Raw genomic sequence first — 20,343 nt, forward strand, 5'->3', positions numbered from 1 at the left:
ATTACCATTTTGTAGTCTATTTTAAATTGGCAAAATAAGAAATGCATTAATTGTTGATAGTAAATGCATTCTTTGCTTCTCTTCATGTGTGACGTAACTAAGTCCATGAAGCGCTGAAGGAGCTAGATCTTTGCGTACGTTTGCGTGACAATGGTGGGGCAAGCGACTAAGGAGGTTTGGAGAAGCATGCACCTTAACTCCTTAATTTATTTGTGTGCATTATACTTTCCAGGAGATATATTTCTTAGTTCTTCTTTGGTGGGAGAATAAACCAGGATGCATGTTCATAAGTAGGCACTTAAGTTCTGAAATGTTCATTCAAGATATGTGAAACAAGCTGTTTTCTGTCAGTTAGTTCTGTTTTCCTATGTTTGTATGAAAGTAAGCTTCTTATAGGAACTATGGAACATGTAAAGTTGTTTATTTCTTTTTAGACCTGCTTATCTGGGGTTTTTGTTTTTAATACTTGAACTGAACTAATCATTTGGTTTCTGGCTTGTTACTTACACAGTGGCATGTTTGTACTGAATAGTGTAAGTAAAAGGTAATACCTACAACCATACATCCACTCTTCATAAAAACAAGAATCCTTTTACTCACGTTATTATCTCATTGACCTATGCCCCCTTCAGGTTAATTTTGTGCAGTGGCATTGGTTCATCAATTTTCCTTAAAGCATCTAGCGACATCAGTATGCATTGATATGGGTACACGGTGTGTCCTATTGCACCTTCCCTCTTGAAAGATTTTAACTGAACAATGAAAAAACTTTGTAGTCTATATAGTACTTTTTCACAGGTGGTGGTGGTGCAAGTATTATGATCCCAGGAATTTGCGGAAACTCCATGTCACTGTATGAAATGTTAACTTGCCAAGTGGGGTCTGCAGTGGATTCTTATTTCACCTAGGTGACATCTTGTAGAATGTATATAGATGTGCAACATTTAAAATGTGTAATTCAGTATTTCATTGTAAATACTTAAATCCTACTCCTAATTGGTTCAGAAACAACCAAGGTCAATATTGAACCCCAACAAAAAGTAGTATCCCGCTTCATTTGCACCAGACTCATTCATTTTTTGAAACTATTTTGTTTGGTTAGATGCTTCAAAAAAGTTTTGTCCTGTAGAAACACACTCCTAAACTTTGTACAAGATTGTGAGCAACTTCTGTCTCCCACCCACCCACTGCTCCACCCTCCTCCCATGCCATTTTGCCCCTTCTCCAGTTAAGGTCATTCTTCAGGTCCACAGTATAACCTGTTCACTTGAAGTGAATAACCACTCATTTCTGAGTAATTAGATATAGCCTACCACAATGAAAAAAAAAAAATGTTTATCCCATCAATATTGCATCAGATTCCGCTGCATATACATCCTATCCCATTCTTCACTCATTCAGTTGTGGTGCCTACTTCATTCCACACTGACCAACACTAATAATGTAGTAACGTATTGTTATTTACAAACATTTGACATTTATCTCTTTCGTTCTGAATTTCTGCCTATTTGCCCCTTAATGACAGTTCAACAGTTACACCTCTGGGTCTCTGATGCCCCTTTTCAGTGTGGTTGGTCTTCAAATATTCTGTTGGCAGCAACTCCACCACCCTGCCAGCTGGTTCAACAAATTTAGAAATTTACAGAACACTGCATTTAAAATCCTGAAATAAATGGTGGCAGAAAACACACTACTACAAAGGACCCGCCTCCACTGCTACAGAAATTGCAAAACAACCATCCCTAAGCAAAGATTTTATTCTGTACACAGCTCAGAAGTAGCATCCCCAGACAAAGAACTCTTCAAAGTTATCTCTTAATTTTTTTTTACCAAAACCCAGGACGTACATTTGTTTTACATTTTATTTTTAGTTATACATACCTTTATTGATAGTTAATTAGGATGATTTTAAGCTACAGGCATATTTTAAACAAATATTATAATAAATAAGCCTAAATATACATTGCAACAGTAAAACGCAAACCAGTGCATACTATAAATGACTCAAGTAATCTTTAAAATAAGCTCTGCATTAGTATCTAACTTTGTTTCATATAATTTGTCAGTGTCAAGACCTTTGGCCATAAATGTAACAAATCTGGTGGTTCACCTATCATCTGTATCATGAAAGCAATTTTCTAATTCTCTAGCTGACCACATAATCAAAAAATAAAATCTCATTACCACTTTGAAATTTCTTTTTGATCTTTCACCTCTGATTAGCTATACTCTCATCAACCCACACCTTAATGTTCTTTCAATCTGCTGTTTATGAATAACATCATCAGCCTAAATAAGGGCTCTGTAGTATTGCTGACTCGCCAACACTTGATCTCTCTCAGCAAAAGGTCAGCAGAGAATGCATCAATTTCTCACTTTTCTTGTAGGAGTTTCTCAGTAAGCTGAACGCCTTCCACTCCCAAACCTATCCTAAAGAGGCACGAAAGTCTATCATTCTTTGGTAGTTTTATTGCAAAGGCAGCCTTAATCTAGCTGTCACCCGCTTAAAATAAAACAATCTAGTCCTCTGTAGATAAACAGGATTTCGACCTCCCAGCAGCACCAGATCCCTTTGGTTCCTGTCTGGGATGATCTCACAAATATTGTCACAACTAAGTTGTCACCTTGCTCCTTATAGACTTGTCTATCACCTTTGGTATTGTAGATCAGAGTTTTATTTCAAAGACAAAGTGATAGCTGAATTCATGGTACAGTACTGGGCTTGGACCTTCCTACCTCATCAATAACCATGCCTGTTCTGTGTTGCACTTTATCACCTTTTAAATGTCAATCATCATCCTGTTACACTTTAGCTATAAATCTGTTTAATATTATAATTTCGAACAATTCTCTAAAGTAATTTTGCATCTTGAACAAATGTCTAACATTTCACTGTTGATAACCGCTTGAATCCACGTGGACACTCCTAGAAATTGCACAATTCTATTGTCAAACAGGGTCCACCTCCAAGCCATCCAAAGTGGCAGTGGCCGATTCCACCGTCACGAACATAACACTTCCCATTATGTTCTGACCCGATTTTAGCAGGGCAGCTAACTTGTGCTGCTACTCCTTTTGCTGTAAACTATTATATTGACAACTTACTTAGTCTTATTTATCCCATCATTACCATTTTTTACCAGATTGATGTTATCAGAACCCTCAAATTCACTGAGGACAATGCTACATGGGTTTGACTTGTCTTAGTCGGTATGCAATCTCACCTAAGAAGATCCTTTTCTATCTTAGTCATGTCACTCTTTAATTCTTATGATTGGATTTAGAAGGGACCACTAAGTCCTAAAGGATCCCAGCATCATACGGTACCCCCACATCCTTCCGACTGCCCCTCTCTGCACGTTGTCCATGGTTTCAATTTAGGCATCCAAACGTTGATGGCCTCAATTGCACCATTCGTGAAGGCAGACCGTTTTTGTATGGCTGAAGCGGTTCTTCCTACATGTTTCCCTGTTATTTCCATATTCTGTTCAGATTTCTCCTGATCTTGTCATATATTTTTAACGTAGGTTGCCAGGCCCTCCAGTTTACCTGCTATTAACGGCACTGCACTCTTAATACTGTCCATTTTCACAGTCAGCTGATTCCTCACTTGTTTATAGTAGGCAGCGTTGCTCTTTTGCTGTTTGGCAGTCCCACTGAAACGCCCCCTTGATTTGTTTTTTTTTGTGTGTGTGTGTGCATTTCAGCTGGGTTTAAAAACTAATTCTTCACTTGTCTCCTGGCAGGCTTTTAAATCCCCAGATGTAGCTCTCTATAAATGTGAAATGTTCAGTTTGTATTTAGTGTTGCTCGGTCTCTTATATCTAGTCACTCACCAGCACGCAACACCCATAATAGGGAAGCTCGCTGCTAGAAGTGGTGACCACTAGCTGTGCTACAAATTTTACTTTCTGGTATTGGAAGCTATTTGGCCATTGAGGAGTTGCGTTGTATTCTCCGGCAGGATCCATCACTTGTCCAACTCCCTAGGAACCTGTTTACACCTACTGCAGCCCAGTTAAGCTGTGTCTCACAGGACTTGTGGGCTGTCTCCTGCATGGCTGTAGGATTCACATCTCCTTTGGTGCCTCCCAGAGTATCTCACTTGCTCACCAAATGAGATGTAGGGATTGCCGCCACCATTCCAGACCATGTGCACATGCTCCACAGATGGAAGATATTTTAGGCTGGCTGCAGGTTCACCATTGCTTCCTGCCTGCCATCCGCTCAAGGAGCTTTGAGTCTTCACAGGTCACCATGGTGAAGGTGGGAATGGAACAGATTTCAGCAGCTCTGATGAGATGTGGCCATATTGCCTCCGGGCAGGCTGCTGCCACAAAGTACATTTTACAAGTGTCTTTTCCTGAATTAATCCTCCTGTTCAGTCTGACCTGCTGCAATGACGTTGACGATACCACATCATTTGAAAACTCAAAAAAACTAACCTAGACACTTTCACCCTTGGCTAGTGCCACCACTATGCAGCCACTGGACACTGCTGAATCACCTAAAAATCAACTCCTCAACTTTCTCACCTGTTGCCTTGATCTGGTTATGACCACATATAGACTCATGACCTCTGTTCACCACCAACCCTCCTGGCCTAGGTGAAAAATCTGGGAGTATGATTGCATGGGTTAAACGAATGATGAAAGACAGTTTCTCTTCCGGGAGAACATTATCTGCATCAGTTTTTACCTGGAATTACCTTATGAGATATAGATCATGATTACCCTAGTGCTGTCAACCTTAGCCTATATCAGCAGCCTCTACTTTGTAGATCCTTGTCACCTACTTCACAGACTAAAGTTAGTCCAAAAGGCTGTGGTATGACAACTTTTTCACTTGCATGGATATCACCTCTCCCTACTAATTCTTCTTTTGCTCCCATTTGCAAGATAAATCTGTTTCACTGGCCGTTATTTCAATAGCTGAACTTTTTTGAGCCAAAGCTAAAGATCTGCCAACAGAGAACAAACATCTGATCCACATTTGCCTCTCTCTTGATAATTTATTTATTGAGAAAATCTTGCATTGACAGATTTGTTTTCCATGCAGATATCTCGGCACAGGAACTCATGTTATTTACAGTCCTCTAGAAATTCTGGAAAGCAATTAAGAGCTGGCTATTTACCACCACGTGATCACTAAGACTGATACAAGATGGAACAATACATAAACATATTCTACCACTGTATCTCACACTTATTCCTCATCACTTCCTGGCATATTTGTGCTGTAAGCTAACTGTGAAACAATTAGAACACACCAACGAACCTCCTGTGTGACTAAACATGGACTGCACTGTAAACACAAGCTTACACTAACATGCACAACAAACTCAATAGCTACTTACTTGACCATTTAGAAAGCACTGTGGGTGTATATTAATAGGAAGGGCATACTAATATGTATACTACATTGTAATGTATTGATCCCTCCTTCATCTTGAGTGATCATACACACATACTCACGTTGTATCTAAAAGGTTCTGATGGTAAACTGAAACCTGAATGGAATCTCACCAGTGGGTTCAAATATGTGGATTCTAGTGAATTGGGTGTGGGGAGGAACGCTAACAAATGGCAGGATGGTACGGGTGTTTGTTCCAGTCAGAGCTCAGCGCTTTTATGTCCCGCCTTATCAGTACCCTCTTTTTATTGTAATTTCTTTAGGTGGAGATAGGCCAGTGCCTTCTTGCCCTTTTCTTTGCGTTTCCCATAGTCAGACAACCATTTCACCTTCATGAAGTTGAAAGGACAGCACAAGTATGGGTTTCAATGCATAGTTCTGTACCATATGGGGTTGTGTTCAGAGACAGATGATTATTCATGTACATATATAGGGCAGTCTATTCCACTCCAACTTCTCAAGTTCTTCTGGGTAATAAGATCTTGCTGAGGCAGGCGTTTCTTGTGTGTTCTGCTGCCTTGAGATTGCTGGAGCGGTTACTATAAAAATCTTTACTATTTATCCAGACAGTATATATACCTATTTACCATATGCTGTAGCAGTGTTTAACTCTGGGCACTACTGCCTTGTAAGGAAGCATCATAATTGTAAAGATAAGTACTGTTATATATTAATCAATCAAATCATTACACACTGCTAAATTAATTACCTTTCCCTACCTTTCCAGTGATGCATTCGAGAAAGTGACTAGACCTGTCATGCAAAGAGGCCAAGTGTGCACTACAAATAGCAGTTGTTCCAAAAGATCCGACCATGGCCACTATCACCAGTTTCCGACACCATGGTACGGTTTCGTCACAAAAGCACTATTCAGTTTGTATTTCCACCATGGATTACCGGCATCTGCATTCATCCTGCACTTTTTCAATCTAACCTCCAGTGAGAAATATTTATGAGGAAGAGGAGATTCCGTTGAATTGTATGAACCTCTCAGATGCAGTGTTTCTACAGATAGTTATATTGGCTTTCAGAATGCTTTCTTGTAAAGAGCCATGTAGTGATTTTGTTTAAAGTAGAGATTATACCATGAGGATTGAATAAGCACTGATCTGTGTTCGAGGGAGTGTATGGAAAAGGTCTTTCACATTTCTTTACCTGTCAAATACATCATCTGGGGCTCCGTTTCATCTGAACAGGTACTGAAATCTTTGCCATTTTTCTCCGTCTCGGATTTAGGTTTGCACTAATTTTGCAACATCAGACATCGCAGAGGTAAGCAAGGTCTGGGCAAACAACTAACATTATCACTGCTGGGATCAGTGCCAGTCCTGCCATTAGAATCTCCTCTTACCTTTTTCTTACAAAAATACCATCATAATTTGCACAAAATTGGCCTGAAGGTCAGAATTCAATGGGCATAGACTTGGTACTTCCATGAGGTGTGACAACTTGGCACTGGTGAGCGGTTTGCATGCAGGCACTACTGTAGGATTTGGGATGCAGGCACTGGGTTTAGGTGCAACACATTGAAACTGCTATACAGTTTGAAGAGGTAGCACTTTTTTGGGGTTTGAAACCTTGTACAGTTGTTACATTGTATGGTGGATGGTGTGGACACTAAGGGTTAGTAAATATTAGGCGGTTCATTTTAGACCCAGATCAATTGCCAAGGGTCACTCTGCTAAAGCACGTGCCTCTCCCCCCGAGGCATGTGACTCTCAAACCAGGCTAGAGTTATCTACTTGATCCCAGGTTTTCTCACCTTTGCAAACATATATTGTGCCCTTGCACATAGACCTATAGCCATAGACAGGAGTCACTTGGTCTAGTATGGAAACTTCTTTTACACATGACAATATAATTATTCACCCAAACCTGTAGCCCTCACATCAGAGTGCTTGAAGTTTATAGGGAAGTTTTCCTGTGACATTACAGTGGGCAGGAAACATTTCACTGCATTGATTCTTTGTGATCGGGCTGAGGCGTTTCAGCAGTCATTCGACTGGAGCTGGATCTGATGATACAGGGCTACAAGGCAGATTGTGAACCGGAAGCATAGAGGAGGGAGAGCCAGGTGAACACTGGAGGGAATGGTGGGTGATTATAGGTTCAGTGAGAACTGAGCTTATAAAAAGTAGGCACTGCTTTTTTTTTTTTTTGCTTACTGAATCGCAAGGTCCTTGAAATATTTTTACTTGTACTTGTTTATCCATGCCGGACCCATTTTTAGAAGCACCAGCTATACCCCCTCAGCAGACCGATGCAGTAAACCGGCTGCCTTTACTTCAAGTAAAATCAAAGACATCTATGCAACTTTTAATGCAGAGGCCCTGAACATTCCTCTTGGTGTGGAATTCAAACGATCTTTATGGGCCCGTCTCGCTACTTTCGATCTCATTGAATCTGAAGGGTTGTTAAGATTGAAAAACTGTAAAGTCAGTCTCCCCTCTGGACGCAGCTCTTCTCCATTTAATCACCAAAGAGGTGTCCGCTATTCAACCTATTTACATAAAGCCTCTTAATCTCTGTTTCATCAGCATAGGTGCCATGCTTCTAGAAGCATGGTGTAGTGGTCCCTCTGCTAGAAAAACAAAACTTCCATAGACTGCATCAATCTAGAAAACTAATGCCCGAAATAACTGCTGTCCTATCCAGGCAGAATACTAGAAAAACATAACTTGTCAACTCTCTTCATGCCTAGAGTCCCATAAGCTTCTACATCCATCTCAATTGGGCTTCCACCCCCTCTGTAATACAGAAGCCGCACTAAAAGATTTGGTGGTCTCTGAAGGTCTGAAATAGTCTCTTGACCAGTGAGGGGGGGGGGGAGGGGGGGCGTATTTTACTCAAAATCAGCACAGCTTTTGATGGTGTCCACAATTCCCTTCACCAGCATCTTCTGGGCTGTGGGGGTCTGTAACTCAGCCTTAAAGTGGTTGGCCTTTTTTTTCTGAAAGGCTGTTTTCATATATCAGAGAAATCCTTTCTTTCATCTACCGTGCCAAATTTGTGTGGAGACCTACAGGGGTCTTCCCTCTGCTTTCTACATGCACCTCCTTGCAGACATTGTTGTCTCCTTTGATCCATCCCTGGTGACCTATGCGGATAACACTCAACTTGTCATCTCATACTGTCCTGACGACGGCAAGGGTGCAAGCAAATTGAAAAGCTACCTATCCACAGTAACCAGTTGAACGGGTCTTAATTGCTTAATATGGAATGGCACTAAGATTGAGGTGTTGATTCTAGAGAACCAGCTCCATCCCTGTTCTCTGGATTGGTGACCTGCCACATTAGGCTCTCTCCCCATCGCCAAACCTACATTCAAAAACCTTGTGATCTGATTTGATGAAAGCCTGACAGTGGAACACCAAGTCGATAAACTGTCAACCTCACGTTTCAGCCTCCTTGGAAGCCTAACAACTGTGATCCAGGCTATTATCACCTACTGCCTGGACTACGGAAAGGTGCTAATTTGCTATACCTGGGCATCACAATGAACTTGAAGAAGCATCTACAGACCATCCAGCGTTCTGCTTCCCACCTGTTATTGCGCCTTATAGGATCTACATTGGGTGTAAGAAGGCCAATGAATACAATTAAAAGCTCTGTTTAGTGTTCTAAGGTTTTCACAGTACAGGCCCCTGCTTTCCTTAGCAAGCTGATCGTGCCCTATTATTCATCTAGGACTCCCAGATCAGCTAGACTGACCCTCACCTGTCTGCCTAGGGTCTGAAAAGCCTTAGCTGGAGAGCGTTCATTCAGGCTTGGGGAGCTAAGTCTGCTCTCATGTCCAAACGAGTCGGTCTTCAAGAAGCAGCCTTAGTGTTAAAGCAAAGGATGATTGGTGGTGGGGCTGGAATTAGTGAATGCCAAACTAGAAGGGCTCCCCCTCCTGCAAACAGCTGACCCTGGTCTTTTTATTTATTAGTTTATTTTAATGGTGGGCCCATCCATGAGGCCACAGAGAAGCATTGCACACTCCAGTATATGCTTCTCACTCCCCAGACACTCACCTTTTCCCCATCTGGAACACTGCTTTCTATAATTAGATTTTTACAATACATATAAACCAAAATTTCTTTGTAATCTTGTAAGCTATTGTTTAAAAATGTTTGGGAATCAGGACAACCGGCATCATCCAATAAGTATGCCCAAAGGACCTTGGATGAAAGGGCAAAGTCATTGTGTCCACTTAGAGAAAGCTTGCATTCTTGCTTGCAGCTCGAAGTCAGGTGACTATCGAGCAGAAGTGCAGACACACCACCAGGTGCATTTCTGCAGTGTTTTCAAACGCTCCCTCCCCTTTTCCTGAAGACCTCTGGAATTCTGGAGAGCTAATTTCTATTCAGTGGGTGAGGAGTGACACTGACGAGAAGCTAAAGTTACTCAAATAGTTTGGTCTCCCCAAAATTCCTAACTGTTCAGCACAGAGCAGGGCACTCCTTTTCTCATGGGTAGAATGAAGGTAGGGATCCCCCACCTCCCAGATTCTATATTTCAGAAAGCTAGAATCCGTATGTGTGCAATTTTTTTTTTTTTTTTCTTCAATATTTTATTCTGAATTTCCCTATTCGTAAATGTAAGGCCTTTTCTGCGTCATGGATCTTCATAGATAGTGATGAGCTTTACAATAATGCCACAGTTTGGTCACTGTAACACTTCAGATTCACGTTATCATTGTCCATATATGCGTAAGATGAAAGATACCCTGTAAAAGTTTATGGAGGGCGAGGTTTCTCCGAGATGAAGACTGAATAAAGTCTCAAAAGAGCTTTTTTTTTTTTATCACCTTGCAGAATTTGAAGTGAAACTACACTGTTCTGTCTTACTTTGAGGAAAAAGAGCAGTCTTCGTAGGCATGTAGTATACTGCAAAATCAGCAGTACTACTTTTTAAAGTAATCCAGTCAAAATATTACTGGGAGGACATCCTTGCCTCTTTCCACATTGGTTCCAAATAGTTATCTCTTCAGTAGAGCCAGTTTTACCACTTCCAAACATATCATGGGTGCTTTATGAAAGGTACAATTCTGCTTGGGTCGTCACCATGGGTCAAAATACTGTTGATCACTCCACCATTTAAACGCACCCACCTGATTAATGAACATCCCCCAGCGTGCTAATGATGAGTGTTCAAGGGTAGAGGAGATTTGAATATGATGCACAGATAGGACCATGCTTATTAATTGCAGTGGTCCTGCCTTGGTTAATATCTGTTCCCTGGCTGTTTTGGGGATTATCACAACGTATCCAGTGATGAGTAGATGGTGCATTGATAGAAGTTCAAGGTGTGGCCTGACTGGAGGCTTTCCTGGGCCTTCTGCTTGCAATTGTTTTGACACTTCAGTCAGCACCGGTGTTCCACTTTGTAAGCTGATAATTAAGTTTTAGTCTGTATTTTTTGTTGTTGTCTGCCTCAAATATAAGACAGCACCAGTTTTGCAACATGCACCTAAAAGGGAAGGGCGACTATGGTTGCGCATTATCTATATTACTAGTGGGGGAGGAGGCAGGGGGGTGAATTTGGACATTTGAAATAGTGAACTCGAGCAGTGGAAGCTCACTCGTAAACGTTTTGGTTACTGCAACAGACCCAAAAGGAAGTGAAGGCCATGTCTTGCCTACTTTTCATTGTAATTGAGTAACAGTACCTACTTCTTGAAAAAATGATATTCCTGTCTCTAATATGCATTGTTCAAATAGCCAATGCATTGCATTTTTCACTTCCCCCCTGCTGCATGGTGTGCCATTTAAGCACTGTTAATTTAGTGGTCGTTTGCTGAAAATTTACATTCAGAGGCAAAAATTCAGTGAGCGTGCACACGCCTGTGCTGTGGGGTGTGAAAATTGGCACCACTGTTTGGGACACAGATACTGCTGTATGGCATGGGAAGTGCTTGATGGACTTGTGAAGCTGCTGCAGATGTTAGATGTGTTAAAGTGACTCATTGGTTGTTAAAGAATCTGAGATCCCAGCACTGCCACGGTGAGAAACGTGATAGTGCCAGGAGCTTTATTATTTGCTTTCTAGTGAGTCTCTTGGATAGAGGGAGAGCATTAAAACGCATAACTTTGGCTTTGCAGTATATTCCTTTCCAGATAGCATTGGAAGAAATACTATGACATTGGGTTCGGATGTGTTTAAAGTGCTCCATCACATGCTGTGCATGTACAGATTTTCGAAACTGGAACTACTGGGAGGCAAAAAATACATGTTGTCCTTTAAAACACCGTGACTTTGGTTGGGCCTTTTAGCACCAACAGCCCATGTACTCTTTTTCTAAATATATTCTATTGAATTTTATTATAACCCTAAATAGAAACCCCTAGCAGGTAAAGTAAGCTTCCATTGACATTACACAGCTCCACATGGCAGCACCTCTCCTCAGGCCCTTTTCCAGTGAAACATTGCCTCAATAGTTTTAGCCAAAGATGATAATTACTTAAAGATAAAGTATGAGCTTCTCTACTCTTGGGCTATCCTTAGTTCACTTTCTTTTTAATTTTCTGATCAACATAGGTTCTGTTATAATCTTGGTCAAGTTTGAATGGGCGATCCCTCCATTAGGTAGCTCAGAATTGCTTCCCACTGAGTCTTGGATTTGTTACTTTTGCCCTTTAAATCCTGTGATTTCATCGCTAAAACTGACATGGTCTACTCTGTTCTTGAATGTTTGGTGAGACAGTGCTTTTCCATCTGAAAGCCAGCAGCTGATTTGCTGCCAAAGTCATGGTTGTAATAGATTTCCACACCTTTCTTGGTAGCCCTTTCATACTGAGTGACTTCAGACCTAAATTAATCAGTGCAGGGTTCTCAGGAATCAGAAATCCCAACGTCCACTTAAAAAGACTTGGAACTTCTTTCCAAAAATCTGAATTATAGGACATAAACATAAAAAATGCAACCCCCCCACCTTTTCTCTAAATCCCTTCCAACAAGTGCCTTTTACATTAATAAACATGGGTTTAATTTTGTCACATAGTTTCTCGTTTCTGGCCGCTTCATGTTATATTTCCCCAGTAACAAACTCCATTTCATCATATATGTATATTCCTTCTTTCCTTCCCTCTGTAATAGTGAAGAATATATATTCAGAATCAAACCCTTATATAGCTACAATGATGTTATTCAAAGAATGTGAGGGCCCTTATTCCTATGTTTTTGTTTTTGTGCGAGAGAGCATGATGAAACAACTAAAAGTTCTCTCTTGTTTGTGTACCAAAATTTTTCTTTTACTATCTTTAAATCAGTTGATATCCCCTTTAGCAAAGAGATCCTTTACCAGTTTAGAATCTTCCTCACTCCATTTGCTAAATTGTTCCTCAACAGTGACTGGTATGCCTGATTTGTGAAATAACGGGGTGATGGAAGAAGGAAAGGTGGTGAGGCACTGGTTTCTTAACAAGTAATCCTATATCTCTAATGCTGTATGGATCACTTCTTAAACGTAGCCCATTTGTGGACTAGATCTTCCGGGTAGCCAAATTATGTCCCATCGACCGTGTTCTATCAGGACTTTCTTCATGTAGATCCAGTGTTACTCTTGTTTCATGAGCTGAAATGTCAGATGCTGCTCATAATTGGGCTGTGTGATTTAAGTATTACTGGTAAATCCACCCCACCCGATTTCCTGTGAGCTGAAGGAAGTGATTTGAACACTCAGGGTTTACTGCAGCCCACTAAAGGTTTCACATACTGATTTTAATGATTCACCTTTGTAGGAAGTTGGCTCTGTATGTGCTATTTCAAAGTAAGGAATAGCATGCACAGAGTCCAAGGGTTCCCCTTAGAGGTAAAATAGTGGTAAAAATAGATAATACTAATGCTCTATTTTGTGGTAGTGTGGTCGAGCAGTAGGCTTATCCAAGGAGTAGTGTTAAGCATTTGTTGTACATACACATAGACAATAAATGAGGTACACACACTCAGAGACAAATCCAGCCAATAGGTTTTGTTATAGAAAAATATCTTTTCTTAGTTTATTTTAAGAACCACAGGTTCAAATTCTACATGTAATATCTCATTCGAAAGGTATTGCAGGTAAGTACTTTAGGAACTTTAAATCATAAAAATTGCATGTATACTTTACAAGTTATTGACAAATAGCTGTTTTAAAAGTGGACACAGTGCAATTTTCACAGTTCCTAGGGGAGGTAAGTTTTTGTTAGTTTTACCAGGTAAGTAAGACACTTACAGGGTTCAGTTCTTGGTCCAAGGTAGCCCACCGTTGGGGGTTCAGAGCAACCCCAAAGTCACCACACCAGCAGCTCAGGGCCGGTCAGGTGCAGAGTTCAAAGTGGTGCCCAAAACGCATAGGCTAGAATGGAGAGAAGGGGGTGCCCCGGTTCCGGTCTGCTTGCAGGTAAGTACCCGTGTCTTCGGAGGGCAGACCAGGGGGGTTTTGTAGGGCACCGGGGGGGACACAAGCCCACACAGAAATTTCACCCTCAGCAGCGCGGGGGCGGCCGGGTGCAGTGTAGAAACAGGCGTCGGGTTCGCAATGTTAGTCTATGAGAGATCTCGGGATCTCTTCCGCGCTGCAGGCAGGCAAGGGGGGGGTTCCTCGGGGAAACCTCCACTTGGGCAAGGGAGAGGGACTCCTGGGGGGTCACTTCTCCAGTGAAAGTCCGGTCCTTCAGGTCCTGGGGGCTGCGGGTGCAGGGTCTTTCCCAGGCGTCGGGACTTAGGATTCAAAGAGTCGCGGTCAGGGGAAGCCTCGGGATTCCCTCTGCAGGCGGCGCCGTGGGGGCTCAGGGGGGACAGGTTTTGGTACTCACAGTATCAGAGTAGTCCTGGGGTCCCTCCTGAGGTGTTGGATCTCCACCAGCCGAGTCGGGGTCGCCGGGTGCAGTGTTGCAAGTCTCACGCTTCTTGCGGGGAGCTTGCAGGGTTCTTTCAAGGCTGCTGGAAACAAAGTTGCAGCCTTTCTTGGAGCAGGTCCGCTGTCCTCGGGAGTTTCTTGTCTTTTCGAAGCAGGGGCAGTCCTCAGAGGATGTCGAGGTCGCTGGTCCCTTTGGAAGGCGTCGCTGGAGCAGGATCTTTGGAAGGCAGGAGACAGGCCGGTGAGTTTCTGGAGCCAAGGCAGTTGTCGTCTTCTGGTCTTCCTCTGCAGGGGTTTTCAGCTAGGCAGTCCTTCTTCTTGTAGTTGCAGGAATCTAATTTTCTAGGGTTCAGGGTAGCCCTTAAATACTAAATTTAAGGGTGTGTTTAGGTCTGGGGGGTTAGTAGCCAATGGCTACTAGCCCTGAGGGTGGGTACACCCTCTTTGTGCCTCCTCCCAAGGGGAGGGGGTCACAATCCTAACCCTATTGGGGGAATCCTCCATCTGCAAGATGGAGGATTTCTAAAAGTCAGAGTCACCTCAGCTCAGGACACCTTAGGGGCTGTCCTGACTGGCCAGTGACTCCTCCTTGTTGCTTTCTTTGTTCCCTCCAGCCTTGCCGCCAAAAGTGGGGGCCGTGGCCGGAGGGGGCGGGCAACTCCACTAAGCTGGAGTGCCCTGCTGGGCTGTGACAAAGGGGTGAGCCTTTGAGGCTCACCGCCAGGTGTTACAGCTCCTGCCTGGGGGAGGTGTTAGCATCTCCACCCAGTGCAGGCTTTGTTACTGGCCTCAGAGTGACAAAGGCACTCTCCCCATGGGGCCAGCAACATGTCTCTGGTGTGGCAGGCTGCTGGAACTAGTCAGCCTACACAGACAGTCGGTTAAGTTTCAGGGGGCACCTCTAAGGTGCCCTCTATGGTGTATTTTACAATAAAATGTACACTGGCATCAGTGTGCATTTATTGTGCTGAGAAGTTTGATACCAAACTTCCCAGTTTTCAGTGTAGCCATTATGGTGCTGTGGAGTTCGTGTTTGACAAACTCCCAGACCATATACTCTTATGGCTACCCTGCACTTACAATGTCTAAGGTTTTGTTTAGACACTGTAGGGGTACCATGCTCATGCACTGGTACCCTCACCTATGGTATAGTGCACCCTGCCTTAGGGCTGTAAGGCCTGCTAGAGGGGTGTCTTACCTATACTGCATAGGCAGTGAGAGGCTGGCATGGCACCCTGAGGGGAGTGCCATGTCGACTTACTCGTTTTGTCCTCACTAGCACACACAAGCTGGCAAGCAGTGTGTCTGTGCTGAGTGAGAGGTCTCCAGGGTGGCATAAGACATGCTGCAGCCCTTAGAGACCTTCCTTGGCATCAGGGCCCTTGGTACTAGAAGTACCAGTTACAAGGGACTTATCTGGATGCCAGGGTCTGCCAATTGTGGATACAAAAGTACAGGTTAGGGAAAGAACACTGGTGCTGGGGCCTGGTTAGCAGGCCTCAGCACACTTTCAATTGTAAACATAGCATCAGCAAAGGCAAAAAGTCAGGGGGCAACCATGCCAAGGAGGCATTTCCTTACACAACCCCCCCCCCCCCCCCAAACGAAAGAGGATGAGACTAACCTTTCCCAAGAGAGACTTCATTTTCTAAGTGGAAGAACCTGGAAAGGCCATCTGCATTGGCATGGGCAGTCCCAGGTCTGTGTTCCACTATAAAGTCCATTCCCTGTAGGGAGATGGACCACCTCAACAGTTTAGGATTTTCACCTTTCATTTGCATCAGCCATTTGAGAGGTCTGTGGTCAGTGAGTCCCAAAGAGGTATGGTCTCAGCTTCTTCAGGGACCAAACCACAGCAAAGGCCTCCCTCTCAATGGCACTCCAACGCTGCTCCCTGGGGAGTAACCTCCTGATAATGAAAGCAACAGGCTGGTCAAGGCCATCATCATTTGTTTGGGACAAAACTGCCCCTATCCCATGTTCAGAGGCATCAGTCTGCACAATGAACTGCTTAGAATAATCTGGAGCTTTTAGAACTGGTGCTGAGCACATTGCTTGTTTCAGGGTGTCAAAGGCCTGTTGGCATTCCACAGTCCAGTTCACTTTCTTGGGCATTTTCTTGGAGGTGAGTTCAGTGAGGGCTGTCACAATGGATCCATATCCCTTCACAAACCTCCTGTAATACCCAGTCAAGCCAAGGAATGCCCTGACTTGAGTCTGGGTTTTTGGAGCTACCCAGTCCAGAATAGTCTGGATCTTGGGTTGGAGTGGCTGAACTTGGCCTCCACCTACAAGGTGGCCCAAGTAAACCACAGTTCCCTGCCCTATCTGGCATTTGGATGCCTTGATAGAGAGGCCTGCAGATTGCAGAGCCTTCAAAACCTTCTTCAGGTGGACCAGGTGATCCTGCCAGGTGGAGCTAAAGACAGCAATATCATCAAGATAAGCTGTGCTAAAGGACTCCAAGCCAGCAAGGACTTGATTCACCAACCTTTGGAAGGTGGCAGGGGCATTCTTTAAACCAAAGGGCATAACAGTGAACTGATAATGCCCATCAGGTGTGGAGAATGCTGTTTTCTCTTTTGCTCCAGGTGCCATTTTTATTTGCCAGTACCCTGCTGTCAAGTCAAAGGTACTTAAGAATTTGGCAGCACCTAATTTATCTATGAGCTCATCAGCTCTTGGAATTGGATGAGCATCTGTCTTGGTGACAGAATTGAGCCCTCTGTAGTCCACACAAAACCTCATCTCTTTCTTTCCATCTTTGGTGTGAGGTTTGGGGACTAAGACCACTGGGCTAGCCCAGGGGCTGTCAGAGCGCTCAATTACTCCCAATTCCAGCATCTTGTGGACTTCCACCTTGATGCTTTCCTTAACATGGTCAGATTGTCTAAAGATTTTGTTCTTGACAGGCATGCTGTCTCCTGTGTCCACATCATGGGTACACAGGTGTGTCTGACCAGGGGTTAACGAGAAGAGTTCAGGAAACTGTTGTAGGACTCTCCTACAATCAGCTTGCTGTTGGCCAGAGAGGGTGTCTGAGTAGATCACTCCATCTACTGTGCCATCTTTTGGGTCTGATGACAGAAGATCAGGGAGAGGTTCACTCTCTGCCTCCTGATCCTCATCTGTTACCATCAACAGATTCACATCAGCCCTGTCATGGAAGAGCTTAAGGCGGTTCACATGGATCACCCTCTTGGGGCTCCTGCTTGTGCCCAGGTCCACCAGGTAGGTGACCTGACTCTTCCTTTCTAGTACTGGGTAAGGGCCACTCCATCTGTCCTGGAGTGCCCTGGGAGCCACAGGCTCCAGAACCCAGACTTTCTGCCCTGGTTGGAACTCAACCAGTGCAGCCTTTTGGTCATACCAAAACTTCTGGAGCTGTTGGCTGGCCTCAAGGTTTTTGGTTGCCTTTTCCATGTACTCTGCCATTCTAGAGCGAAGGCCAAGTACATAGTCCACTATGTCTTGTTTAGGCTCATGGAGAGGTCTCTCCCAGCCTTCTTTAACAAGAGCAAGGGGTCCCCTTACAGGATGACCAAACAGAAGTTCAAAGGGTGAGAATCCTACTCCCTTCTGTGGCACCTCTCTGTAAGCGAAAAGCAGACATGGCAAGAGGACATCCCATCTCCTTTTGAGTTTTTCTGGGAGCCCCATGATCATGCCTTTTAATGTCTTGTTGAATCTCTCAACCAAGCCATTAGTTTGTGGATGGTAAGGTGTAGTGAATTTGTAAGTCACTCCACACTCATTCCACATGTGTTTTAGGTATGCTGACATGAAGTTGGTACCTCTGTCAGACACCACCTCCTTAGGGAAACCCACTCTGGTAAAGATACCAATGAGGGCCTTGGCTACTGCAGGGGCAGTAGTCGACCTACGGGGAATAGCTTCAGGATACCTGGTAGCATGATCCACTACTACCAGGATATACATATTTCCTGAGGCTGTGGGAGGTTCTAGTGGACCAACTATGTCCACACCCACTCTTTCAAAGGGGACCCCCACCACTGGAAGTGGAATGAGGGGGGCCTTTGGGTGCCCACCTGTCTTACCACTGGCTTGACAGGTGGGGCAGGAGAGGCAAAACTCCTTAACCATGTTGGACATATTGGGCCAGTAGAAGTGGTTGACTAGCCTCTCCCACGTCTTGGTTTGTCCCAAATGTCCAGCAAGGGGAATGTCATGGGCCAATGTTAGGATGAACTCTCTGAACAGCTGAGGCACTACCACTCTCCTAGTGGCACCAGGTTTGGGGTCTCTGGCCTCAGTGTACAGGAGTCCATCTTCCCAATAGACCCTATGTGTTCCATTTTTCTTGCCCTTGGACTCTTCAGCAGCTTGCTGCCTAAGGCCTTCAAGAGAGGGACAGGTTTCTTGTCCCTTACACAGCTCCTCCCTTGAGGGTCCCCCTGGGCCTAAGAGCTCAACCTGATAAGGTTCAAGCTCCAAAGGCTCAGTTCCCTCAGAGGGCAGAACTTCTTCCTGAGAAGAGAGGTTCCCTTTCTTTTGCTGTGTTGCAGTTGGTTTCCCAACTGACTTTCCTGTTCTCTTGGTAGGCTGGGCCATTCTTCCAGACTCCAGCTCTACTTGTTCACCCTGTGCCTTGCACTGTGCTCTTGTTTTCACACACACCAGTTCAGGGATACCCAGCATTGCTGCATGGGTTTTTAGTTCTACCTCAGCCCATGCTGAGGACTCCAGGTCATTTCCAAGCAGACAGTCCACTGGCATATTTGAGGAGACCACCACCTGTTTCAGGCCATTGACCCCTCCCCATTCTAAAGTAACCATTGCCATGGGATGTACTTTTCTCTGATTGTCAGCGTTGGTGACTGTGTAAGTTTTTCCAGTCAGGTATTGGCCAGGGGAAACCAGTTTCTCTGTCACCATGGTGACACTGGCACCTGTATCCCTCAGGCCCTCTATTCTAGTCCCATTAATTAAGAGTTGCTGTCTGTATTTTTGCATGTTAGGCGGCCAGACAGCTAGTGTGGCTAAATCCACCCCACCCTCAGAAACTAGAGTAGCTTCAGTGTGGACCCTGATTTGCTCTGGGCACACTGTTGATCCCACTTGGAGACTAGCCATACCAGTGTTACCTGGATGGGAGTTTGGAGTGGAACCTTTCTTGGGACAGGCCTTGTCTCCAGTTTGGTGTCCATGCTGTTTACAGCTATGACACCAGGCCTTTTTGGGATCAAAGTTTTTACCCTTGTACCCATTGTTTTGTGAAGAGGCTCTGGGCCCACCCTCCTGTGCAGGTTTTTGGGGGCCTGTAGAAGACTCTTTACTATTTTTAGTTTTGGTTGTCTCATCACCCTTCCCCTGGGGAGTCTTTGTGACCCCTTTCTTTTGGTCACCCCCTGTTGAAGTCTTGGACACCCTTGTCTTGACCCAATGGTCCGCCTTCTTTCCCAATTCTTGGGGAGAAATTGGTCCTAGGTCTACCAGATGCTGATGCAGTTTATCATTGAAACAATTACTTAACAGGTGTTCTTTCACAAATAAATTGTACAGCCCATCATAATTACTTACACCACTGCCTTGAATCCAACCATCTAGTGTTTTCACTGAGTAGTCAACAAAGTCAACCCAGGTCTGGCTCGAGGATTTTTGAGCCCCCCTGAATCTAATCCTATACTCCTCAGTGGAGAATCCAAAGCCCTCAATCAGGGTACCCTTCATGAGGTCATAAGATTCTGCATCTTGTCCAGAGAGTGTGAGGAGTCTATCCCTACACTTTCCTGTGAACATTTCCCAAAGGAGAGCACCCCAGTGAGATCTGTTCACTTTTCTGGTTACACAAGCCCTCTCAAAAGCTGTGAACCATTTGGTGATGTCATCACCATCTTCATATTTAGTTACAATCCCTTTAGGGATTTTCAACATGTCAGGAGAATCTCTGACCCTATTTATGTTGCTGCCACCATTGATGGGTCCTAGGCCCATCTCTTGTCTTTCCCTCTCTATGGCTAGGATCTGTCTTTCCAAAGCCAATCTTTTGGCCATCCTGGCTAACTGGATGTCCTCTTCACTGGGGTTATCCTCAGTGATTTCAGAGGTGTTGGTCTCTCCTGTGAGGGAACCAGCATCTCTGACTA

General features: G+C 44.1%; 1 protein-coding gene across 7 annotated transcripts in view; it reads left to right on the forward strand.

Annotated features, from left to right (window-relative positions):
• DUSP11 (dual specificity phosphatase 11) overlaps nt 1-20,343 on the forward strand; it is a 117,169-nt gene that overhangs the window by 84,165 nt on the left and 12,661 nt on the right. For 3 of the 7 annotated variants that reach the window (XM_069214217.1, XM_069214219.1, XM_069214220.1), the window contains 2 exons: nt 6,140-6,256; nt 6,649-6,684. The exons of 2 other annotated variants lie outside the window; for them this stretch is intronic. In XM_069214217.1, the coding sequence (XP_069070318.1) occupies nt 6,140-6,256; nt 6,649-6,684 (153 nt within the window). The remainder of the gene's footprint in view (nt 1-6,139; nt 6,257-6,648; nt 6,685-20,343) is intronic. 2 more of the 7 variants (XM_069214221.1, XM_069214218.1) reach the window with 1 other exon arrangement.

The sequence above is a fragment of the Pleurodeles waltl genome, chromosome 11 (assembly GCF_031143425.1).
Source record: "Pleurodeles waltl isolate 20211129_DDA chromosome 11, aPleWal1.hap1.20221129, whole genome shotgun sequence".
Classification (NCBI taxonomy): domain Eukaryota; kingdom Metazoa; phylum Chordata; class Amphibia; order Caudata; family Salamandridae; genus Pleurodeles; species Pleurodeles waltl.